This window comes from Phyllobates terribilis, unplaced genomic scaffold, assembly GCF_046119375.1.
Source record: "Phyllobates terribilis strain yellow unplaced genomic scaffold, ASM4611937v1 Scaffold_29__1_contigs__length_15306474, whole genome shotgun sequence".
Lineage (NCBI taxonomy): Eukaryota > Metazoa > Chordata > Amphibia > Anura > Dendrobatidae > Phyllobates > Phyllobates terribilis.
In genome coordinates, this window is record NW_027362789.1 from 4,220,606 (window position 1) to 4,247,495 (window position 26,890).

A 26,890-nucleotide genomic window follows, 5' to 3' on the forward strand; every position below is an offset into this window, starting at 1 on the left:
CCTGTGATCTCACACCTGTACACTTAATCCCGGTGTTGTGTTCCTATATGGGATAATCCCCTGGCAGCTAACACTGGTGGTCTTCACACAGATTTCCTGCAATAAACAGTTTATATACAGAGGGGGATACGGATAGGCATGAATAAGAGCATGAGGTCTAATTCTATCTTATTTTTCACCATCATGGTGTTTTGCATTTCTGGCTTGTTGTGTGACGCTTGCAATGATCATCTTGTCTGTATTTGATCTCGTTGCCTTCAATGTGAACTGTGGCCGGGATTTTCTTCACACCTTTTGCATGTCTAATTGATTTCTCATTTCGTGTCATGTGACTCCATTGTGCTTGTATATATATGACTTCATTGTCCTTTTCTCATCTGCTATAACTATGGGCACAACCCTAGCGCCAGAAACACATAAGAATTTTACATTTTTTGTTTTTTTTTTAAATGATCCAATACATTTTTCTCATATTTTACCTGTTGGAGTGCTGATTTTCTCCTTTTCTTCATATGTCTGTGCTCACCAGCCGGACCGGCGCCCTTCAGTGGACTATCTTCACCCTGTTTGGATTCAGCGTTGCAGCTCCCTAACCCTCCCTCCTGTTTCTTCACAATATTGTAACACATATCCTAGGCCTCGATGTTCCCCATACAAACTTGCTCTTAGAATTGTTGAGACGGGAGAAAAAGGTCTGAGGAACGCAGACCGTAACGGTCTGAAATATATAAAGAAGATCTGGTAAAATGTCCATTTTGATCACACTAATACGACCAAACCAGGACAAGGGTTTCAAGTTATAATTCATTTGATTTTGAACCATTTGTTCAAGGATGGGGGATATAATTTAAATGATACAGATCATCCAAGTTCCCCAGAATTTGTATACCCAGGTACTTAATTGTGTCTTTCTGCCACTTAAAGGGAAAGTTAGAAATTAGTTATTGTGTTAGTTCAGGGTTAAAAGTTATGTTCATGGCTTCTGTTTTAGAGTAGTTGACTTTAAAATTGCTTTCATTGCCGAGCTATTCGAATTCCTTTATTATAGAGGGAAATGAGATCATTGGGTTTGAAACATAGAGCAACAGGTCGTCTGCATGTAGAGCTAGTTTATAGTGATGTGAGTCTATAGTAACTCCACTAATATCTGGATTTGTGTGTAATGCTACCGCTAAATGTTCCATCACCAATGTGTATAAGAGAGGTGATAAGGGACACTCTTGTCTCGTCCCCTTTTTAATAGAAAATGTGTCATATAGAAGGCCATTTACCCTATCGCTTTAGGATCAGTGTAGAAGGATAGAATTTTAGATAACAAGAAAGAGTCCAACCTAATTTGTGGTAGGATGCTCTTCAAGAAAGTCCAATGCACTGTGTCAAACGCTTTTTTAGCGTAGGCAGAAACAGGCACATTGGGAGCCCCTGTTTTTTTGCATGTGAAATTAATGTTTTATTTTTATTATCACTAGCTTCTCTGCCCTTAATGAAGCCAACCTGATCGTTGCTGACAATTGAGGGTAGATTGTGGGAGAGCCGTGTTGTAATTACTTTAGAGAATATTTTGACGTCTACATTATTTAATGATATTGGATGAATATTAGGGCAGGTATTTGGTCCTTTTCCAGGCTTTGATAAAACCGTTATTTGAGCCTTAAGTGATTGGGGGCAAAAGGGGGAGTCTTCTGAGATATTATCGAACACTTTGGCTAAAAATGGTAATAACAGAGGTGCAAACATCTTATAAAATCTATTATTGAATCCATCTGGCCCAGGGCTCTTCCCGATAGGGAATGATTTAATGGCCTGTCCTGTCCGTTGTTCAGTGAAAGCTTTGTCTAGTATCTCCTGCTCAGGGGTCTGTAAGGAAGGAACGGCAGTGTCCATAATATATTTGTCATTTTTAGTTTCAAGAATATTAGGTGGTATGTCGTGGTATTGTCCATGAATATTATATAGCGAACTATAAAAGCAACTAAATGCTTTAGCTAGGTCAGTGGGGTTATGAATTTCTTGTCCGGGGGCCCCTTTTATTTTGGATACGTATGTCCTTTACACGTGTGGATGTAACCTCCTTGCCAATGAGCGACCACATTTATTTGTGAATTCGTACGAGTACCTTCACATGCGATCTTGGCATTTTGTATACGTTTGATCTAGTAAAGACCTTCGCTCCTTTCTTTTTTTTCAATCAGATCATTTTTATTTAACAAAACAAAGAATTACCAACATTTGTTTTTTTTAAATAAACTTTGTGCCAAAAAAAAATAAAGAGAAAAAACAGTAAACAATACGACAACCGGTTTACAATGATATAAATCCCAATATCGCTCTATAGTACAATGGTTTGGAACAGTAATTTGCACATAAATATCTGAATACTTCATGACTGCTTATTTTTTTCCCTATTGAGACAGCAAAAGAAAAAGAATATATCTAAGAAGGGACAATTGTGTGGACTGAGACAATTATTATTTGCTGACACCTTGGGTATAAGGATATAAATTCCTGGTTTACTATAAGGAAATGGACAAACGATCCAGTATAGTATTTGTGAAGGTTCTTTGAAGCAATACCTGGTGTATTTAACCATTGTTCCCATATTTGTATGGATTTCTTGAGAGCGTTCCTTTAATATAAGATCCACTTTCCAAGCATAGAGTGTTATTTTTCCTGGATTTTAGTTCTGTTATCGTTGGGGGAGAATTGTCTATCCAATGTAGTGCCAACAACTTTCTGGCTTGGAATAATATTCCTGAGCTAGCTATTGCCATATGGGAGTCTGGATCTACGTCCTCTCCCAGGAGTCCTAGGATACAGATTTTAGGTTCCAACTGAAGTTGTATCCCAAATACAGATAGTACAAGAGCGATCACACTCTTCCAGGGGGGTGAGGTGGCCACACATATCAGGATTGGGGGATGAGGGGAACCAAGCATACCAGGATTGGGGGATGAGGGGTACCATGCATACCAGGATTGGGGGATGAGGGGTACCATGTATACCAGGATGAGGAATGGGGTGCCATGCATACCAGGATGAGGGGTACCACACATACCAGGATTGGGGGGGTGAGGGGTGCCATACATACCAGTATAGGGATGAGGAGTGCCATGCATACAAGGATTAGTGGGTGAGGGGACCATGCATACCAGTATTGGGGGGTGTGGGGTGCCATGCATATCAGAATAGGGATGAGGGGTACCATACATACCGGATAGGGACCAAGGGTACCCTACATACCAGGATAGGAATGCGGGGTACCATGTAGACCAGGATAGGAATGCGGGGTACCATGAATACCAGGATAGGGATGAGGGGTACCATACATACCAGGATAGGAATGCGGGGTACCATGCATACCAGGATGAAGGGTACCATGCATACTAGAATAAGGATGAGGGGTACCATGCATACCAGTATAGGGATGAGGGGTGCCATGCATACCAGTATAGGGATGAGGGGTGCCATGCATACCAGGATAGGGGATGGGGTGCCATGCATACCAGGATAGGGATGAGGGCGCCATATATACCATGATTGGGGATGAGGCGTGCCATGCATACCAGGATGAGGGATTGGGTGCCATGCATACCAAGTTTCTGGGATGAGGAGGCCATACATAGCAGAATTGGGATGAGAGGTGCCATGTATACCAGGATGAGGGATGAGGTGTCATGCATACCAGGATAGGGATGAGGGGTACCATGCATACCAGGATAGGGATGAGGGGTACCATACATACGAGGATAGGAATGCGGGGTACCATTCATACCAGGATGAGGGGTACCATGCATAGCAGAATAGGAATGAGGGGTACCATGCATACCAGAATAGGGATGAGTGGTGCCATACGTACCAGGATAGGGGATGGGGTGCCATGCATACCAGGATAGGGATGAGGGAGCCATATATACCAGGATTGGGGATGAGGCGTGCATTGCATACCAGAATGAGGGATTGGGTGCCATGCATACCAGGTTTCTGGGATGAGGAGGCCATACATGCCAGATTTGGAATGAGGGGTGCCATGCATACCAGGATTGGGGATGAGGGGTGCCATGCATACCAGGATTGGGGATGAGGGGTGCCATGCATACCAGGATTGGGGATGAGGGGTGCCATGCATACCAGGATTGGGGATGAGGGGTGCCATGCATACCAGGATTGGGGATGAGGGGTGCCATGCATACCAGGATTGGGGATGAGGGGTGCCATGCATACCAGGATTGGGGATGAGGGGTGCCATGCATACCAGAATTGGGGATGAGGGGTGCCATGCATACCAGGATTGGGGATGAGGGGTGCCATGCATACCAGGATTGGGGATGAGGGGTGCCATGCATACCAGGATAGGATGGTGGGGACAGGATGGGGGCAGCAGAAATCCCAGGAGGGGGGCAGCACATACCAGCATGGGAGATCATATACCAATAAAAATGCTCGCCACCCGGGCGTAGAATGGGTTCAATAGCTAGTTACAATATACAGGAGCATGATCTGACCAAACAGCAGTTCCTACCTGAGATGTAGGTTGCCATGTAGGCAAGTGACAGCTAATTAAGAAAAGGACTATATGGCTATGCATAATATGTAAAGGAGAATAATAGGTATAATCCTTTACGTCTGGATGTAGTATCTTCCATACATCGACCGGTTGAGACCAAAGCACAATTAGCAAAGCTTTTGTTTGTGTTTTAGATTGGTGACTCCAGCTCAGGGACGCGTCTAAAGAAGGATCCAAGACAAAATTAAAGTCACCTCCAGTGATAAGGTCCTCCGCAAAATATTTTAGTTTGTTTAAGTAATGACGACTTGTCTTAATTTGGTCACTTACAGGCTGGAGCTGTCTGGCATCATGAGGGTTAAGACTGCTTCTTTTTCCATGCTGACGTGAGGCAGTAATAGCTCCGGAGCAGGAAGATAAGACCTTCCATAAGAAACTCTGCATACCAGACATGCTGACAGAGGTGGAGGACCTCAGATTAACCTCTGATCTCTTCTTTCTTTCCCATATCGAAAGTCATGTTTGAGGCTGTAAATTGCTTATTATTCCGCCAAGAACACCGTCTGAAGAGAGTGCTTTCAGTGTGTGCATTCTCTTGGTGATATGTCCAGGCCATGTCCTTCCTGTTGATGTACAATACGTCTGAAGGTGGCGTTGATTGGCAGCAGGATTGTGTGATGTAACAGCCTTACAGAAACGCAAGTTGTGACACCAATGGAACGGCGCCAGAACAGGAAGTGCGTATGAGTGTTTTTATTTTAACAAGGCCAAACATGAGGAATGAGAAGGAGTTGTCCTAGTAGCGGACAACCCCTTTATGAAGATACAATATTCGGTTAAAAATGAAAAAGGCTTCTCCCCTGTATGACTTCTCTGAAGTTTGTTAAGAGTTGATTTCCGTGTAAAACTTTTCCCATATTAAGAACATGAAAATGGCTTCTCGTCTGTGTGAGTTCTCTGGTGACTAAGAAGTGATGATTTCTTCACAAAACATTTCCTACATTCTGAACAGCAAAAAGGCTTCTCCCCTGTGTGACTTCTCTGGTGATTAACCAAACTTGATTTCCGGCTAAAACATTTCCCACATTCTGAACAGGAAAAAGGCTTCTCCCCTGTGTGAGTTCTCTGGTGCTCAACCAATTCCGTTTTCCGGGTAAAACATTTTCCACATTCTGAACAGGAATAAGGCTTCTCCCCTGTGTGAATTCTTTTGTGCGTAACAAAACCTGATTTCCAGCTAAAATATTTTCCACATTCTGAACAGAAAAAAGGCTTCTCCCCTGTGTGAGTTCTCTGGTGCTCAACCAATTCTGTTTTCCGGCTAAAACATTTTCCACATTCTGAACAGGAAAAAGGCTTCTCCCCTGTGTGAGTTCTCTGGTGCTTAACCAAATCTGATTTCCAGCTACAACATTTTCCACATTCTGAACAGGAAAAAGGTTTCTCCCCTGTGTGAGTTCTCTGGTGCTTAAACAAATCTGATTTATCTTTAAAACATTTCCCACATTCTGAACAGCAAAAAGGCTTCTCCCCTGTGTGAGTTCTCTGGTGATTAACCAAATCTGATTTCTGGTTAAAACATTTCTCACATTCTGAACAGGAAAAAGGCTTCTCCCCTGTGTGAGATCTCTTGTGCTTAACCAAACACGATTTCCGGCTAAAACACTTTCCACATTCTGAACAGGAAAAAGGCTTCTCCGCTGTGTGAGTTCTCTGATGTCTGATTAAACTTGATTTCTCTGTAAAACATTTTCCACTTTCTGAACATGAAAATGGCTTCTTTGTTTTAGGATCAATTTCTTTTTTATTGCTTATTTTGTGACTTTGATTTTCCTTAGTAGTCGATAATGAATCAGAAGACAGGACCTGTTTCAAATGATCAGATGACAGATCTTTGCTGTGAAGGGATGATTGTAAATCTGGAGAAATATCATTCACTTCAGTTGTATCTTGTGTGATCTCAAGATCATCTGATTTAAAAATTGAAGATGTCAGCTGTCCCTCTGATCTCCTGGTACAGTCATCTGCCAAAAATAAAACCAATTATTATTTATGAATAACATATCCTTAAAATTTATATTGTTGAATATTTCTACTTAAACTCTACGTAAAAATGTACTTTATGTAAAAGTATCATTATTTACCAAGAAAACATATCACAGAAAAATCAGCCTTACCAACACCAAATCAGATAACAAATGCATTAGCATTTTAGTGTTGGTTGGGTGTACTGGGGTGTCTGTCCATGTGGGGTGCACTTATATAGTGCTGGGCAGCCTTCCTACCCAGTATGGACATCATCAGTATCCTAAGCCAGACACTGTGCATCAAACCTACCTGTGTGACTGGCGTCCTATGCAAGCTTCATCTGTGTGCATCTTTAATACTAGGCAACCACCCCCTCCATGAATTGGTACGATTATTGGTGTTAGTAAGGCTGTATCTTTTTCTGTGATTTTTTTTAATTTTGCCCTATGTTAGCCGTCATTATTCACCAAGACAATGACAGTTCACAGTCTAATAGAAAACCTCATAGCATGAACCAGTAGAGCATGGTGTTCATTCTGCCTCCCAAATATGGAATAAAAAGCCACAAAACAATGTTATGTAGGCAAAACTAATATCAATAAAAACTTCTACTCATCTCACAAAAAACAAGTCCCCACTCTTGTATTTGGCATTACTATAGTGAGAAGAACCCACTTAATTGATGGTGTGTGTCTCCTGGAACACAATCTGGACACTATGTGTTGGGTAATGAAATTATATATTTGTAATTTTCACTCTCCAACATCCACTGCGTGCTAATTTCCGGAAAGTGCCTGTGGAGTCAAAATAGTTACTACTCCTATAGATTAATTCACTGAGGGTTATAATTTCCAAAATGGAGTCACTATGGGGATTTCTACTGCTCTGGTTTTCTGCCATTTTGTCATATTAGGGCTTCTGCAAATGGTGTGTCCCATCTCCTCTGGGATCTGCTCCTGTGACGTCTGCTTCTCTCACCAGGAGCCGCCTTATTCATCCTGCAGGTGGCGCTGGTGATGGAGGAGACATCAGAACCAGAAGCTCTGGGCGGCGCAGGCTCTGTCCAGCCACTAAGATCAGGATTGCTGGGACCTGTAGCACCATCCAGTCTGGCAGTATGGGTGTGTGTGCTGTCCAGCTGGAGTAATCTGCTCCTTACTTCAGCCATTTAGAAAGCACTACACCCTACTAAAGCTGGAAGCATATTGCAGGAAGCTGCCAGATACAGCCTTGTTCTCCTCGGGTTCAGTCCTCTGTGCTCAGCTCCCAGCTTGTGTATTTGTGTCCTGCTGTGACCTCGGCCCGTTTACTGACTACTCTTGTGTGATTTTGTATTTTCTCTGACCTCCATGTTCTGACCCGGCTATCTGACTATTCTTCTTGCCATCTCACACCACAGAACATTAGGTAACACTGTGGCCCAAGCTTAGGGGGGTCTCTGTCTAAGTCCAAATCCATGTAGAGGGGGTAAAAGGATGATGAGCAAGGCAAACCCTGGGATCTGTAAAATGGAGTAGATAGTGCCAAGCCTGTTTGTGGTAGCCATCTTTTGAGCTGCCAGGTGACAACGAACAGTGTCCCCAATACATTGTGTCTGCACACTATCCCAGCAAAATCTGCATTCAAATAGCTAAATGGCGCTCCTTCCCTTCTTAACCTGCCATGTGCCCAGACAGTAGTGTACAACCGTATATAGGGTATTGTCAGATTCAAGAGAAGTTGGAATATTATTTTTAAGGTCCATTTGTTTCCTATTATCCTTTGTGAAGAATTCCAAAGTTATCACCACAAAGTGACACACGTCAGATTTGAAAAATGGGTCCAGAAAGGAACACAAAACAGGCTGGAGGAAGGGGTTAAATCAGAGTATTTTGGGCACTAACTACTATAGTCAAAACTGTGAGTATAGACCATAACACATCTACTGAAATGATCAAACTCAACAGTCTCCATCAGTAAGTAGTGAGTAACTAGTGGTGAAACCTCTCTGTGGTAATTGGAGTATGGAGCTCGGTGGCTCTTGGCAATCTAAACTATCATAAGGGACAATATTTTCTGTCAGATGAGTTTCAAGAAGAAATATTAGACGTTCAAAGAGAACTTTTTATAATAGTGCAGAGATGAGGTGTCTTAAATTTAGCTTAAAGATATATCATGGCACAGGTGTAATGTTTTTTTTGTTTAGTTTATCACAATCCTGTTTGAAGTTAGTCCGTTTTATAAGAAACTAAAAAGTCAGGATAAAGGGAAACTCTGCTGTTATTTTACAGAAATTCACACTTGGCCTCACTGCACATTTAATGTTGTAGATCATAAGTCTTAAGTTTGGCCAGAAAGACTGGACCTGGTCTTGTAGGGACCATATGAGCACATTCAGCAGCACAGAAGGGAGAGAAGGGAGATTCATCCAATAAGATATCAGGGTTCTAGGAAGCCAACAGCATCATTACCCTCCGCTTTCTCTTACAGGTCCATCATAATATTTTTCTTCAAGTGATTGTCTGGCTTTGTGGTTTACAGATCTGGGAAGGTAATGTCTCCTAATCCCAGGGGGTAGGTGGATCCTCCAGATTGTAAGTTCTATGGAAAAGGGTTTTAAATGCCCAAAATCATTTGAACAGTTTTGTGTAGGAGAATGTTGTGGTCTAGAGGCAAAATGGTGATCATACGATTGTGGTATGGCCGGGCTACACCACCGATAAAGCAGCCACAGCCGGTGACTGAGAAGAATCTGTGACTTCTCCGCATTTAGTGGTCACTACTCACCTGGGTAGTCATATGTAGGAATCTCCTCTTTACACCGCTCATCACCCCTCACATATGCCTCTATAGTATTAATATTGGTCAGATCTTCACCCTGAAACAAATGTTGTAAAAGTCACAGACAGATGGAGAAGTCACATCTATGATCAGTTCTAATCCTGCCATCTCCACCGTCCTCATTACACAAGTATAAAACATATAATACTGGTGGATAAAACAAGACTGAACACAAGACCTTCACAGCCGTCTACACATCATAGGGGAGATCTCATTACACCTTCTCTCCATCTACCTGATGATCTTGAGGAACATTGGGGTCTTCTTGTTTACAGTCCTGTGGAAGAAGAGGATGGGGACATCTCTCTGGTGTTGTCCTCTTACTGGATAGATCTGGAGGAAGCACATACAGGGACTGAATTCATTCTTTACATACAGATAATTATAGGCCGTGTGTATTTAGTCCTGTCTATTACCTGGTGATGTGAGGGGCTGGGGAACCTCCATCATGACGTCTTTGTACAAATCTTTGTGTCCTTCTAAATACTCCCACTCCTCCATGGAGAAATAGACAGTGACATCCTGACATCTTATAGGAACCTGACACATACAATGATACCGTCATCCCCCCGATCCCTTCATAGCGTTACTGTATAATGTCCCAGCATTCCCAGCAGTGTCACCTCTCCAGTCAGCAGCTCAATCATCTTGTAGGTGAGTTCTAGGATCTTCTGGTCATCGATGTCCTCATGTATCAGGGGGTGAGGTGGAGGCCCTGTGAATGGGCTCAGGGGTCTTTCCCATCCCTCAGACACATGGACCTGACAGCACTCACTAGAGGTCTTCTTCACTAATATGTAATCCTGGTTATGGAAAGACATATAAATAAATCTCACTCCAGACATTTCCAGAGTCCTCACCTCTCCAGTTCTGTCCATCTGTTATTCCCATAGATAAGAATGATGTAATGTGACGTCATCAGAATCTCTCACCTCTCCAGTAAGACAGAAGAGGATTTCTAGGGTGAGGTGTAATATCCTCTCTGCCATCTTGTCTCTGTCCATATCCATCTTTGATGGGTCCATAAGGAAAATTCTCTTAAGTAGAAGATCTTCACTGAGAGGATTTGATATTGTAGAGACCTGAATGAGAAGATGATGAGCCGATGTAACATCATAAAAATCCTGTGTAATAATACAATTACTGGAGATAATAAGGGGAAACACATGAGGAGATATATTATTTTACAGTATTTAGTTTTCTTTACATCTAGTAATAAAACCTATATATTTTAGGCCACAGACAACAAGCAGTTTCTTCCTTGGAGTATGTAGCTGAACACGTTTCTCAAAGACTCATCTTCCATAAAGCAAATTCTCGTCTCATTTACCGACACTGCAGTCGGCATTAGCAATACTGCAGGAGATATTCATTACACGTGACATGAGAAATAACTACTTCATGATGAGGACAACATCTTCATCTTCTACTGCGGCTCTTGAAACATATTTAGCCAGAGTTCATCACTGACTACATGTCCACCGGCCGTCTATATGAATGTTTCCAGTCTTCCCTGGTCTGTAATCTTCTATTAAGTTAGATCTCATGTCTTAACAGAAAAAAGGCTTCTCCCCTGTGTGAGTTCTCTGGTGATTAACAAGATTTGATTTCTGGTTAAAACATTTCCCACACTTGAAACAAAAAAATCTATTTTCTGTTGTGTGAATGCTTTGATGTTTAAGAAAAGACTTTGAGGGAAAAACTATTTCCATATTCTGAACATGAAAATGGCTTCTTTGCTTTAGGAGCAATTTGTTTTTTAATGCTTATTTTGTGACTTTGATTTTCCTTAGTAATCAGTAATGAATCAGAAGACAGGACCTGTTTCAAATGATCAGATGACAGATCTTTGCTGTGAAGGGATGATGGGATATCTTGAGTAATGGCATTCACTTCAATTGTATCCTGTGGGATCTCAAGATCATCTGATTTAAAAATTGAAGCTGTCAGCTGTTCCTCTGAACTCCTGGTACAGTCATCTGCCGAAAATAAAATCAATTATTACTTATGAATAATATATCCTTAAAATTTATATTGTTGAATATTTTTACTTAAACTCTCCGTAAAAATGTACTTTATGTAAAAAGGAGATTTTTGTGTTCTCACCGTAAAATCTCTTTCTCTTAGCCTCTAATTGGGGGACACAGGACCTTGGGATGTCCCAAAGCAGTCCCTGGGTGGGAAGCAATGGACGAATATTGTGTAGACGGACGCAGCCTGCAGAACACGTCTGCCCAGGCTCGCGTCTGCTGAGGACTGGGTAGTCCAGGTGGCGGCCATACACACTTGTTGTGCATAAGCCTGGTGTCGAATGGCCCAGGAGGCCCCTACCGCACGTGTGCCATAATACCTGCTGGAAGAGGAGAATTTTTGAGGCGGTAGGCCTCTTGTATGGTGGATTTGATCCACCTGGCAATGGTAGCTTTGGAAGCTGGCAGACCCTTGCTGCCGCCTTCCAGAAGAAGGAAAAGAGAATCAGACTTCCAGAAAGGCACAGTTCTAGACACATAGATACGCAATGCCCGGACAAGGTCAAGCGTATGCAGAGCCTTCTCCACTCTATGAAAAGGGACCGGACAGAAGGATGGCAGTGAAATTTCCTCATTGAGGTGGAAGTTGGACACAACCTTCAGGAGGAAGTATGGGACCGTACGGAGGACTACCTTGTCCTGGTGAAAAGCCAGGGAGGCCGTCTGCAGGAGAGTGCTGTCAGTTCAGACACCCTACGTAGCGAGGTGATTGCCACCAGGAAAACCACTTTCTGGGATAGAAGGCGGAGTGGGACTTCCCTAAGGGGTTCAAAGGGTGTTTCCTGCAATGCTGTCAGCACCAGGTTGAGGTCCCACGTTTCTAGTGGTCATCTGTAGGGGGGAACCAATCGGGAAACCCCCTGAAGAAATGTCCTTACTTGCGGCTTGTTAGCGATGCACCTCTGAAAAAGCACTGAGAGAGCTGACACCGGGCTCTTAAGGGAGGCCAGGGACAGTCTGGCCTCCAGACCCGATTGGAGAAACCCAAGTACCCTGGGGAGGGAATAAGGGAATGGGATCTGGCCACGAGAGATTGCACCAGGTAAAGAAGGCTTTCCAGGTACAGTAATAAATCTTAGCAGAGGTTGGCTTAAGTGCCCTGAACATGGTTCCAATGACGTCCGGCGGGAACCCTGACTGGGTTAGAACCCAGGCCTCAATGGCCACGCTGTCAAATTGAGGGCCCCTGAGTTCTGGTGGTAGAATGGGCCTTGTGACAGAAGATCGGGGTGGTCGAGGAGACGCCAGGGGATGTCTGCTGTGAGCTGTACGATGTCGGTGTACCATGTACGTCTGGACCAGTCCGGTGTAATTAGGATGGTAGGAACTCCCTTTTGCTTGATCTTCCTCACCACTCTGGATATCAGGGGAAGAGGTGGAAAAATGTACAGGAACTGGAACTGGGTCCAGTCCTGAACCAGGGCGTCCGCTCCTAGCGCCTGCGGGTCGTGTGTTCTGGCCATGAAGTTGGAGACCTTGGCATTGAAGTAGGATTCCATTAGGTCCACGTCCGGAGTCCCCCAGCGATGGCAGATCTGTCAAAAAACTTTGGGATGGAGAGACCACTCTCCCGAGTCCATTCCTTACCGGCTGAGGAAGTCTGCTTCCCAGTTGTCCACACCCGGAATGTGGCCCGCAGAGAGAACCGAACCTGTGTCTTCCGCCCAGTGGAGAATATGTGTCACTTCTCGCATCGCCTGGGCACTGCGGGTCCCCCCTTGGTGATTCACATATGCCATTGTCCGACTGTACTCTGATGTGAGAGGCTGCCAGTAAGTGATTGAAGGCTCTCAATGCCAGGAGGATGGCACGAATTTCCAAGATGTTGATGGGCATGGTCGCTTCCGCTGGGGACCACTTGCCCTGTGCTCTGTGGTGTAGGTGTACCCCAACCAGTCAGGCTCGCGTCGGTGGTCAGAACCTTCCATTGACCAGTGAGAAAAGATTTCCCCTTTGTTAGTGAGGTTGGGTTGAGCCACCAGTGGAGGGACCTCCTAGTTGACGACGGGTTCCTCTCCCATGACTTGAGGATGGCTAGTTGGAGAGGCCTGAGGTGAAGCTGGGCAAATGGGACCGCTTCTATTGCCGCCACCATCCTGCCAAGGACTCTCATGGCAAACCGGAGAGATCAAGGGGGTTTGCTGAGGAGGGTGCGAACTCCTAGACGGAGAGGCAGTGCCTTGTCCTTGGGAAGGAGCGCTAGACCCCTGAAAATGTTGAATAGCATTCCCAGGAAGGTCAGAGACTGACTCGGGGTTGGTGATGACTTTTGTAGGTTGACTAACCAGCCCAGGCGACTCAGAGTGTCGATTGTGATTGAAACGCTGAGCTCGCAGTCCTTGAAGGTGGGAGCCTTGATAAGGAGATCGTCCAGGTATGGAACGACTACTATGCCTCTGGAGTGCAGGCCATCCATGGTGGCTGCCATGACTTTGGTAAACACTCTGGGAGCCGTGGCGAGTCTGAACGGGAGAGCCACGAACTGGTAGTGGTCCTGGTTGATTGCAAACCTGAGAAATCTCTGATGGGCGGGAGCAATTGGTATATGCAGGTATGCGTCTTGTATGTCTATGGAGGCGAGAAATTCTCCCTTTTCCATGGACGCAATGATGGACCAAAGGGACTTCATGCGGAAGTCATGTACCCGTACATATTTGTTGAGCTGCTTTAGGTCCAGTATGGGCCGTACGCTGCCTCCTTTATTGGGGACTACGAATAAATTGAAGTAGAACCCTCAGAAGCGCTCGGCCGAGGGGACCGGTACTATGACTAATGCTTGAAGACCGCTTGGCGGAAGGCACGAGCCTTGTGTGGCGGTTTTGGGGGAACAGAAATAAAGAGTCTGTTTGGTGGGTTGGAAGTGAACTCTATCTTGTATCCCGAAGACACTAGTTCCCTGACCCACCTGTCTACTGTAATAGGCAGCCATACTTGATGAAAGAGCAAAAGTCAGCCACCTACAGGTGGGGTGTCTTCCGGAGTCCGTGAGTCATGATGAGGCGAAGGTCTGAGGTTTTCCTCCTTTGGACTTTGACTGGCCTGCTTTTGACTGGCAGGTCTTGTCCGACTTTTGCGTCGGCCACGAGTTGTCCCTGCGTGGGAGGTGGTTGCTATTTTGTGCTGGCCGTGAGGTGGACCAGCCTGAAGAGTTCCGAAAGGATCGGAATCGAGTTTGGTTATGCTTATTGTAAGTGCGTTTGGGTTTCAGTTGGGGGAGGAGAGGTACTCTTACCCCCGGTGGCGTTGGATATCATCGTGTCCAACTGTTCACCAAAAAGTTGACCACTGCGGTACGGGAGGTGCGTAAGGGACTTCTTTGAGGCTGCGTCTGCTTTCCATTCCCGCAGCCAGAGGATACGCCGAATCGTGATGGCGTTTGATGCTATCCCTGCTGCACCCCTTGCATAATCCAGAACTGCATGAAGCATGTAATCTGCTACAACTGCTATTTGAACCGCTTGGTCCGACAGCTCAGGAGCAGATACTTGGAAGCTAGCTTGTAAATTCTGGGCCCAAGCCAGGATGGCCTTGGCAACCCAAACTGAAGCGAACGCGGGAGCCAGGGAGGCCCCTGCGGCCTCGAAAATTGAACGAGCCATGCTTTCTACCTGCCGGTCTGCTGCGCCCCTGAGGATTGAGCTATCTGGCAGTGAAAGGAGTGACTGTGCTGCTAGCCTAGAGACTGGGGGATCCACTTTGGGTGGATCTGTCCATTCCTTGGTGGTCTGCTGTGGGAAGGGGTACAGCGCTTCCAGATATTTGCGATTGGTAAACTTCTTCTCAGGCTGTGAGAACTGCTTTTTAAGGATCGACTTAAACTCTGGGTGGTCAAAGAAGACCTTAGGCGGCTTCAGAACTCCTTCTTGTGTTGTGGTGCCTCCGGGGGCGGATCAGAAATGTCCAGCACCTGATGGATGGACGAGTTTACCTCCTCAACTAGTGCTGTATTGCTAGGGGGAATTGGGATCAGGGACCCTTCAGTTTCGTTGTCTGAGCCGGAATCACAGATGCCTTCCGAATCCTGTGTATCGCTAAGGCGTCTCCTGCTGGGTGAAGGCCTTCTCTGTTCAGGGATCGCTGCGAAGAACTGTATTGTTTGTCCCTGGGAGGGGACGGTCTAGATGATCTGGAACTAAGGTATGTCTCCCTAGAAGGGGATGACCGTGTGCTATGGGATGACGCAGATGAACGTGACCTGTGGGTCTGCTTGCATACTGACCTAGACGTGGATGTGCCCGGGTCGACATGTCCCTGAGTCGAGCTTTCCCTTTGCTGGGTAGCATTCATAGCCGAGGCATGACTCTGCAGAGCCTGAAGCAATGAGGAAGTTAGGTTATCTATAGACTGTGTCATAGATTGCGACATCTGAGTGACCCATTCCGGCGTGGCATTAGACACCGAAGCATTGGCAGGGGCTTCTTGGGGCTCTGGCACAGTAGTCTGGATGCAGTCCTGACAGTGCGGATACATGCTGCCGCTGGGGAGAGTATTGCTGCAAGCTGTACAGAGTGCATAATAGCAGTCCTGCCTGGTTCTCTTGGACCTTGAGCCCGGCATAGTGCACTGGGGTGGCTATGCAGAGGGCCCTACAGGGGAGGCTATGCAGAGGAGCCTATAAGGAATAATGGACTCACAGCCGAGGAAGAACTCCAGCTGTGATCTTATCCCACCAGTGTGCCCCTAGGTCCAGCGCCGAAGATCCGCAGTCCTGTGCCCCGCAGAGACTGGCTGTGTCCCTTATTCTGCAGCAGATAATTGCCGCCGGAGTAAAGTTAAGAAAGAAGGGGGGCGGAGAGCTGAAAGGGCGGCAGAACTGTATAAAATCGCGCCCTTTCAGTCTCGATCCGCCACCTCTATGACACTGTAAAGTGTAATATTTGTCATCCGGGGGGCAGGCCGGGGAGAAGAGGTGGCGGCTTCGGCCTAAATTAGGTGCCTGATGCCAAAAGGGACTCCAGGCCGGAGCGGAAGTGCGGGAGGGGGCTGAATCTGAACCGGACCTTCCCGGATTTAAAGGCAGGGTAGCGGTGGGGTAGAAGCGAAAGGGGGGGGGGGGCCCTGTGAACCTGTGAAGAGTCCCCCTGAGGCACCATAGAAATGGTGCTGCCGCAGAAACAGGGCACAAGAGGGCCCGTGCCTCTGTTGTATCATGCCCGCCTGCGCTCCCCCTGTCCTGACAGGAGCCTGCAGCAGGGCTGGGGTCCTTGGTGCTTGTACAGGCCCTACCTGAGGCGTTTCAACCTAATACCCCCAGGGGGGGATTAGGGAGGTTGGCTGTCACCATCAGGGGGCTACAGTGCTACAAGTAGTATTCAACCCCCTGCAGATTTAGCTGGTTTGATAAGATGCAAATAAGTTAGAGCCTTCAAACGGCAAACGAGAGTAGGATTTATGAACAGAAGCATAAATCTTACAAACCAAAAAGTTATGTTGCTCAGTTGAATTTTATTAAATTTTAAACATAAAAGTGTGGGTCAATTATTATACAACCCCTATGTTTAATATTTTGTGGAATAACCCTTGTTTGCAATTACAGCTAATAATCGTCTTTTATAAGACCTGATCAGGCCGGCACAGGTCTGTGGAGTTATCTTGGCCCACTCCTCCATGCAGATCTTCTCCAAGTTATCTAGGTTCTTTGGGTGTCTCATGTAGACTTTATTCTTGAGCTCTTTCCACAAGTTTTCAATTGGGTTAAGGTCAGGAGACTGACTAGGCCACTCCAACACCTTGACTTTTTCCCTCTTGAACCAGGCCTTGGTTTTCTTGGCTGTGTGCTTTGGGTCGTTGTCTTGTTGGAAGATGAAATTATGACCCATCTTAAGATTCTTGATGGAGGAGCGGAGGTTCTTGGCCAAAATCTCCAGGTAGGCCGTGCTATCCATCTTCTCATGGATGCGGACCAGATGGCCAGGCCCCTTGGCTGAGAAACAGCCCCACAGCATGATGCTGCCACCACCATGCTTGACTGTAGGGATGGTATTCTTGGGGTCGTATGCAGTGCCATCCAGTCTCCAAACGTCACGTGTGTGGTTGGCACCAAAGATCTCGATCTTGGTCTCATCAGACCATAGAACCTTGAACCAGTCTGTCTCAGAGTCCTCCAAGTGATCATGAGCAAACTGTAGACGAGCCTTGACATGACGCTTTGAAAGTAAAGGTAGCTTACGGGCTCGTCTGGAACGGAGACCATTGCGGTGGAGTACGTTACTTATGGTATTGACTGAAACCAATGTCCCCACTGCCATGAGATCTTCCCGGAGCTCCTTTCTTGTTGTCCTTGGGTTAGCCTTGACTCTTCGGACAAGCCTGGCCTCGGCACGGGAGGACACTTTCAAAGGCTGTCCAGGCCGTGGAAGGCTAACAGTAGTTCCGTAAGCCTTCCACTTACGGATGATGCTCCCAACAGTGGAGACAGGTAGGCCCAACTCCTTGGAAAGGGTTTTGTACCCCTTGCCAGCCTTGTGACCCTCCACGATCTTGTCTCTGATGGCCTTGGAATGCTCCTTTGTCTTTCCCATGTTGACCATGTCTGAGTGCTGTTCACAAGTTTGGGGAGGGTCTTAAATAGTCAGAAAAGGCTGGCAAAAGAGATCTTTAATCCACACATGTGAAGCTCATTATTCTTGGTGCCTGAACTACTTCTTAATACTTTAGGGGGACCAAACAGAATTCTTGTGGTTTGAGGGGTTGAATAATAAATGACACTCTGAATTAACTTTTAACGTTTTAAAAAAAAAAAACAACAAAAAAAAAACAACAATATTTGCTGCAGTGCATTTCCCACTTCCAGGCTGATCTACAGTACAAATGTCACAATGCCAAGTTAATTCCGCATGTGTCAACCAGCTAAATCTGCAGGGGGTTGAATACTACTTGTAGGCACTGTATATCCTCGCCTCGACCTCAACCCAGAAACCGAAAGGAACTGGGGAAGGAGGGGGGGGTCTCGACTTCGAACCAGCACACGAGGGGCTGGGGAAGGAGCGACATGGGGAATAGCCATCTCGACTTCAACTGTGCACCCTGTAACAAGGGGCCGAGGAAGGAGCCATGCCGGGAGTCTCGCACTAGACCCACTTTTCTTCATCTGTAATCCCATCAGTGAAAACGGAGTAAAGGTTTTAGGTGTGCCTCCTATGCGACACTAAGCAAAAACTGGAGAAGGCTGATGCCGTTCAGGGGTGTATACTGCAGAGGAAGAGCCACGGTTAATCTTTTCAAGATTATGCATAGTGTCGCCTCCTAGTGGACAGCAGCATAACACCCAAGATTCTGTGTCCCCCAATGAGGCGACAGAGTAAGTATCATTATTTACCAAGAAAAGATATCACAGAAAAAAATCAGCCTTACCAACACCAAATCAGATAACAAATGCATTAGCATTTTAGTGTTGGTTGGGTGTACTGGGGTGTATGTCCATGTGGGGTGCACTTATATAGTGCTGGGCAGCCCTCCTGATCTAATAGTATGGGCATAAGCACTATCCTAAGCCAGACACTGTGCATCACACCTACCTGTGTGACTGGTGTCCTATGCAAGCTTCATCTGTGTGCATCTTTAATACTAGGCAACCACACCCTCCATGAATTGGTATGATTGTGAGTGGTTGCTCCATAAGTATTTTGCACCTGCGCTGCCCCCCCCCTTTATCATGGGGGTCTGTGGCATCCTGCTAGTGCATTTGTTATATGATTTGGTGTTGGTAAGGCTGTATCTTTTTCTGTGATTTTTTTAATTTTGCCTTATGTTAGCCGTCATTATTCACCAAGACAATAACAGTTCACAGTCTAATACAGGGGTCTCAAACACGCGGCCCGCGGGCCGTATGCGGCCCTTCCGAAGGCTTCATGCGGCCCGCAAACACCATAGACCCCGATCGCGGCCCGGTCCAGGAGCCGCCGACGTCAGCACTGTACTGCAGTGTATTGCCGCACAGAGACCGGCTCTCTGAACAACAATACAAATGCAAGCCGCCGGCCTATCAGAGGCCAGCAGCTGACATCTGCGGCCCAGCGCAGCGGTGTAAGATGTCACTGACATGTGCAGATGTCAGCTACAAGATGAGGACCAGGATGGGGCATTACTACAAGATGAGGACCAGGATGGGGCATTACTAAAAGATGAGGACCAGGATGGGGCATTACTACAAGATGAGGATCAGTTCAAAAGGTGTATAGAAAAAAAATGGTATCACTAAAAATGTCATGCAAAGAATACGGCCCCCCAAATTCTATTTTTTTCCGTGTGCGGCCCATATACCCAGCTGAGTTTGAGACCCCTGGTCTAATAGAAAACCTCATAGGATGAACCAGTGGATCGTAGTGTTCAACTGTTTGTTAATTCTGCTTCCCAAATATGGAATAAAAAGCCACCAAACAATGTTATGTAGGCAAAAATAATATCAATAAAAACTTCTACTCATCTCACAAAAAACAAGTCCCCACTCAGGTCCATCATCTGTCAATGGAAAACCAGAGGTTGCCACATTATTAGTGGCTCAAAGGCTTTTGAAAAGCAACTTGGCTTCCATAAACCAATCCAGCAGTATCCGCTCTCCCAAAGTCAAATCTCCCCCTCGCTTCTGAGCCTTGCAGTGCGCCCAAACCACACTCAGCATCCATGTATTTGACATTACTATAGTGAGAAGAACCCACTTGATGTAGTGTGTCTCCTGGAGCACAATCTGGGCACTATGTGTTGGGTAATTAAATTATATATTTGTCATTTTCACCCTCCAACATCCACTGAGTGCTAATTTCTGGAAAGTGACTGTGGAGTCAAAATAGTCACTACTCCTATAGATTATTTCACTGAGGGTTATAATTTCCAAAATGGAGTCACTTTATGGGGATTTCTACTGCTCTGGTTTTCTGACATTTTGTCACCTTAGGGCTTCTGCAAATGGTGGGTCCCATCTCCTCTGGGATCTGCTCCTGCGTCGTCTGCTTCTGTCACCAGGCGCCGCCTTATTCATCCTGCAGGCGGCGCTGGTGATGGAGGAGACGTCAGAAGCTCTGGGCGGCGCAGGCTCTGTCCAGCCACTAAGATTAGAGTGCCTGGGACCAGTAGTACCATCCAGTCTGGCAGTATGGGTGTGTGTGCTGTCCAGCTGCAGTAATCTGCTCCTTGCTTCAGCCAACTAGAAAGCACCACACCCTACTAAAGCTGGAAGCACATTGCTGGAAGCTGCCAGATACAGCCTTGTTCTCCTCTAGTTCAGTCCTCTGTGCTCAGCTAACGGCTTTTCTCTGACCTCCATGTTCTGACCCGGCTATCTGACTATTCTTCTTGCCATCTCACACCACAGAACATTAGGTAACACTGTGGCCCAAGCTTAGATGGTCTCTGTCTAAGTCCAAATACATGTAGAGGGGTTAAAGGATGATGAGCAAGGCAAACCCTGGGATCTGGGAAATGGAGTAGATAGCGCCAAGCCTGTTTGTGGTAGCCATCTTTTGAGCTGCCAGGTGACAACGAACAGTGTCCCCAATACATTGTGTCTGCACAATATCCCAGAAAAATCTGCATTCAAATAGCTAAATGTCGCTCCTTCCCTTCTTAACCTGCCATGTGCCCAGATAGTAGGATACAACCGTATATAGGGTACTGTCGGATTCAAGAAAAGGTGGAAAATAATTTGTAAGGTCCATTTGTTTCCCATTATCCTTCGTGAAGAATTCCAAAGTTATCACCACATAAAGTGACACATGTCAGATTTAAAAAAATGAGACCTGATAGGAACACAAAACTGTCTGCGGGAAGGGGTTAAATCAGAGTATTTTGGGAACTAACCACAGTAGTCAAAAACTGTGACTATAGACAATAACACATCTACTGAAATAACCAATCTCAACAGTCTTCATCAGTAAGTAGTGAGTAACTAGTGGTGAAACCTCTCTGGGGTAATTAGAGTATGGGGCTCGGTGGCTCTTGGGAATCTAAACTATCATAAGGGCCAATATTTTCTGTCAGATGAGTTTCAAGAAGAAATATTAGATGTTCAAAGAGAAATTTTTATAATACTGCAGAGCTGAGGTGTCTTAAATTTAGCTTAGAGATATATCATGGCACAGGTGTAATGTTTTTTTTGTTTAGTTTATCACAATAGGGTTTGAAGTTAGTTGGTTTTAAAAGAAACTGAAAAGTCAGGATAAAGGGAAACTCTGTTGTTATTGTACAGAAATTCACACTTGGCCTCACTGCACATTTAATGTTGTAGATAATAAAAGTGAAGTTTGGCCAGAAAGACTGGACCTGGTCTTGTAGAGACCATATGAGCACATTCAGCAGCACAGAAGGGAGAGAAGGGAGATTCATCCAACAAGATATCAGGGTTCTAGGAAGCCAACACCATCATTACCCTCCACTTTCTCTTACAGGCCCATCATAATATTTTTTTTAAGTGATTTTCTGGCTTTGTGGTTTACAGATCTGGGCAGGTAAAATCTCCTAATCACAGGGAGTAGGTGGATCCTCCAGGTTGTAAGTTCTATGGTAAAGGGTTTCAATGCCCAAAATCATTTGAACAGTTTTGGGTGGAAGAGAATGTTGTGGTCTAGAGGCAAAATGGTGATCACACGATTGTGATACAGCCGGACTACACCACCGATAAAGCAGCCACAGCCGGTGACTGAGAAGAATCTGTGACTTCTCTGCATTTAGTGGTCACTACTCACCTGGGCGGTTATCTGTAGGAATCTCCTCTTTACACCGCTCATCACCCCTCACATATGCCTCTATAGTATTAATATGGGTGAGATCTTCACCCTGAAACAAATATTGTAAAAGTCACAGACAGATGGAGAATTCACATCTATGATCAGCTCTAATCCTGCCATCTCCACCGTTCTCATTACACAAGTATAAACCATATAATACTGCTGGATAAAACAAGACTGAACACAAGACCTTCACAGCCGTCTACACATCATAGGGGAGATCTCATGACACCTTCTCTCCATCTACCTGATGATCCTGAGGAACATTGGGATCTTCTTGTTTAGAGTCCTGTGGAAGAAAAGGATGGGGACATCTGTCTGGTGTTGTCCTCTTACTGGATAGATCTGGAGGAAACACATACAGGGACTGAATTCATTCCTTACATACAGATAATTATAGGCCGTGTGTATTTAGTCCTGTCTATTACCTGGTGATGTGAGGGGCTGGGGAACCTCCATCATGACGTCCTTGTACAGATCTTTGTGTCCTTCTAAATACTCCCACTCCTCCATGGAGAAATAGACAGTGACGTCCTGACATCTTATAGGAACCTGACACATACAATGATACAGTCACCCCCCCCCGATCCTTTCATAGCGTTACTGTATAATGTCCCAGCAGTGTCACCTCTCCAGTCAGCAGCTCAATCATCTTGTAGGTGAGTTCTAGGATCTTCTGGTCATTGATGTCCTCATGTATCAGGGGGTGAGATGGAGGTCCTGTGATTGGGCTCAGGGTTCTTCCCCAGCCCTCAGACACAGGGTCCTGACAGCGCTCACTAGAGGTCTTCACTAATATGTAATCCTGGTTATGGAAAGACATATAAATAAATCTCACTACAGACATTTCCAGAGTCCTCACCTCTCCAGTTCTGTCCATCTGTTATTCCCATAGATAAGAATGATGTAATGTGACGTCATCAGAATCTCTCACCTCTCCAGTAAGCCGGAAGAGGATCTCTAGGGTGAGGTGTAATATCCTCTCCGCCATCTTGTCTCTGTCCATATCCATCTTTGATGGGTCCATAAGGAAAATTCTCTTAAATAGAAGATCTTCACTGAGAGGATCTGATATTGTGTAATACAATTATTGGAGATAATAAGGGGAAACATATGAGGAGATTTATTATTTTACAGTATTTAGTTTTCTGCTTTACATCTAGTAATAAAACCTATATATTTTAGGCCACATACAGCAAGCAGTTTCTTCCTTGGAGTATGTAGCTGAACACGTTTCTCAAAGACTCATCTTCCATAAAGCTAATTCTCGTCTCATTTACCGACACTACAATCGGCATTAGCAATACTGCAGGAGATATTCATTATACGTGACATGAGAAATAACTACTTCATGAGAAGGACTACGACATCTTCATATTCTACTACGGCTCTACAAACATATTTAGCCAGAGTTCTTCACTGACTACATCTCCACCGGTCGTCTATATGAATGTTTCCCGTCTTTCCCGGACTGTAATCTTCTATCACGTTAGATCTCATGTCTGATTCACACACAGAAGTTTGAGGCTTTGATACATGGTAAGGTTTTTAATATTAAACAGAGTAGGACTATCCCGAATGGGTTCATTTTACCATGGTTGGATAGCTTTCATGCTATTTTTGATCAAAAACAGTGTTACTAAGAACCCTATTTTATTTAAAAGCACTTTTGCTTTTTATTTATTTATTTACAGCAGAGTTTATGATCATTTTTCTTCTTATAGGTTTTTTTTCTGATTTATGGCCATAGTAAACATGCATTGATATGCTGCATGGATACCAACTTAAACCAAGCTCAAATTCTGTGTTATTTTCACAGGCACCAAACCAGATATGTATCAAGGTATTCTAATGTGGTTAATGGTTGTGTAGTCAATGGGAGGTATGTGTCACAGAGATGGCTGGTCTCTGTCATGTAACCCGGAGTGTTTCTCGGGCACATAAGCACTAAGAGGATCGTTTGGTGCACCTGGGAGCCGGGTTACGGGTAGCTAGGAGAGAATGGGCGAGTCCAGCTACCCACATACCTCACCTCTGGGTGTGGTTAACAGCCTATAAAATGGAGGCTGCTGTTTGGCACATGGTCTGTGTGTTTGGAGGGAGAAGGCCTCCTGTGTATGTTTGTCTTCAGACCAAGCCAGGATACTAGACGCTACCCCAGCTTGTGTGCCACACAGGCCTGGCTGAGCAGAGACCTGCTAAGGACATTTACTTTGTTTGCCTGATCTAAAGGCTATTTTCTTTTCTGTTTGGCTTCTGGGATTATGAAGCAATAAACCCACATGAACTTTTAAAGGAACATGCCTCCTGTTTTCCTCCTGTCACACCCAAGTGAGTAAAACCTCCACAATTAGTGTTAGACTTGCGGGCAGCGTTCCCAGCAGAGACGTGTGAGTGCTACAGGATGGACTGCATGCCCTGGGTGAAGTCTGTTGCAAGCCAGCAAGCATCGCCAGACGAAATGGAAAACCTGCTGAAACACCTAGTCCAGTCGCAGCAGCATCAACAGGAGACCAACAGCCTGTAGTTACAGCAGATCCAGCAGCACTAGCAGGAACAACGTCAGCAGATGCAGCTTCTAGCAACCGACATCCAGGGCAGGACGAGCACTCCAACCCCAGGTCCGACTGATTACTCCCATGTCCGGAAGGCGGTATGACGGGCTTTTCAGAAAATGACCCCAGGGGATGACGTGGAGACCTTCCTGATGGTGTTTCAAAGGGTGGCCGAGAGGGAGACATTTCCACAAGAGCAGTGGGCAGAGGTACTGTCGCCATACTTGACTTGGAGAGCCCCAGAAGTACGCCTAGTAGGCGTACTATGATTTAGCGTTGCAGGATGCCAAAGAGTATGGCAAGCTAAAAAGTGAGATTCTTGCACCCTTGAGGTTGACAATGACTATCAGGACACAGTAGGTTCGTATCACCAGAACAAACCACCTCCGTCCCAAATGTTTGACTTGCTGCACCTGCACCTGCTGCAGCCAGAGTCCTCAATGCCTGCGCAGATGGTAGAGTGGGTGGTGATGGACCGGTTTGTGCACTCCCTGCTGAGGCCCATACAGCTTTGGGTTGCCCAGGGTGATCCCCGGTATGCTGATGAACTGGTCGGACTGATCGAGAGATACCAGGGGGTTGAAGTTCCTTGGGAAGGCAGCCCACTACATGCTGGAGTTCCCAACAGGGGGTGGAGGCCCAAAAGGTGGGAGGACTTCCAAGGTCCAAATGGACGAGGGAGGTGGTGCCCAAGTTCCATACAGGTGATGTTGCTTGCTGGAGGTGCCACGGCCCAGGCCATATAGACGCCCGTTGTCCCCTGACCCTTGAGTCAATGGACTGCAGCATAGGACAACATATTATGTTCATATTATGCTTATCCGGCCTGCAGTGTGAACTGTCCACCCAGCGAGGGGTCACAAGCATGTCACGTGAAGGTGAATAGATGGGAAGTACCGGCACTGCTAGACTCCGGGAGCCTGGTGACTCTTATGAGGGCCACCCTTCTTCTCCAAATTATCCCGGGGAAAAATGTCGGCATTCAGTGCATTCATGGTGATGCTAAAGACTACACTACAGGCCAGAGTGGACATTGAAATGGCCCACGGTACAGAGTCCCACGAGGTCGGCATCGTTCAGGACTTGTTGCACCCTATTATTATAGGCTGGGACTTTTGCTTGTTTTGGGATCTTTAGGGGAAGGGTTCTGGGTTCGCTGGCTCTGATAAGAAAAAAATTAACCCTAATGAGGTATCACCACACCCAGAGTCAGACAGGTTTCCTTTTTGTGTCCTTGTGGGGGATGAGGAGGTAGTGCCCACTGAGTCTGCCATTCCAGAGTTAGGGATGACCAGCGAGAATTTTGGGTCTGTCCAACATAGGGACCTAACTCTGAAGGAAGCCTTTAATAATGTCACTATTATAAATGGGGTTGCACAGGAGTCGGGGGCTGACACAAGGTTTCCCCATTTTATGATGAGTAAGGAGTTGTTGTACCGGGTCAAGAAAGTGAGGGAGGAGGGTGTGGAGCAGTTAATAGTGCTGGGCCCCTTTAGATGGAAGGTGTTGGACATGGCCCATTCACATGTCTTGGGGGGGGACATCTGGGAGTGGAAAAAACGCAGGAAAGGATCGTGCAAAGGTTCTATTGGTGAACATTGGACATAATTTCAAAAAACATCACAATAAAAGATAATACCTTACCAACACCAGGTCAGATTGCCAATGCACTGCAGGATGCAGCAAGCCTGCATGATAAAGGCAGGGCCAGCACATGTGCAAAATACTGAAGCAGACAGCCACTCACTAACCTACCAAATTCATGGAGGGGGTGGCTGTGTAGTATTATACATGCACACCGATGGAGTCTGCATAGGGCGGGCGCCAGTCACACAGATATGTGTGATGCACAGTGCAAAAAAGATGAAAAATAGTGTATAAGATAAATACCCCACCAGGCCTCTTTAGTGTTGGCTGGGTGAATTGGGGCATATGTCTTGTGGGCTTGCATGTATATAGTGCTTAGCAGCCCGTCTGATCTAATAGTATGGGTGTCATCAATAGGCTGCAAGCCAGACAATGTGCATCACACATATCTGTGTGACTGGCGCCCTATGCAGACTCCATCGGTGTGCATGTATAATACTACACAGCCACTCCCTCCATGAAATGGTAGGTTAGTGAGTGGCTGTCTGCATCAGTATTTTGCACATGTGCTGGCCCCGCCTTTATCATTGAGGCTTGCTGCATCCTGCAGTGCATTGGTAATCTGACCTGGTGTAGGTAAGGCAT

At 45.8% G+C, this 26,890-nt stretch overlaps 2 protein-coding genes across 2 annotated transcripts in view; one reads left to right on the top strand and one right to left on the bottom strand.

The window, feature by feature from the left end:
• Nucleotides 1-26,890, top strand: part of LOC141178587 (uncharacterized) — a 648,943-nt gene that overhangs the window by 572,434 nt on the left and 49,619 nt on the right. The gene's annotated exons all lie outside the window — the stretch shown is intronic.
• Nucleotides 5,090-26,890, bottom strand: part of LOC141178681 (uncharacterized) — a 37,230-nt gene continuing 15,429 nt past the window's right edge. The window contains exons 3-11 of the mRNA XM_073660568.1: nucleotides 22,351-22,448; nucleotides 22,062-22,152; nucleotides 11,174-11,331; nucleotides 10,285-10,434; nucleotides 9,976-10,155; nucleotides 9,769-9,892; nucleotides 9,588-9,685; nucleotides 9,299-9,389; nucleotides 5,090-6,528 (exon numbers count right to left, since the gene is read on the bottom strand). Coding sequence (XP_073516669.1) covers nucleotides 5,423-6,528; nucleotides 9,299-9,389; nucleotides 9,588-9,685; nucleotides 9,769-9,892; nucleotides 9,976-10,155; nucleotides 10,285-10,434; nucleotides 11,174-11,331; nucleotides 22,062-22,152; nucleotides 22,351-22,448 — 2,096 coding nt within the window. The 3' untranslated portion in view covers nucleotides 5,090-5,422. The remainder of the gene's footprint in view (nucleotides 6,529-9,298; nucleotides 9,390-9,587; nucleotides 9,686-9,768; nucleotides 9,893-9,975; nucleotides 10,156-10,284; nucleotides 10,435-11,173; nucleotides 11,332-22,061; nucleotides 22,153-22,350; nucleotides 22,449-26,890) is intronic.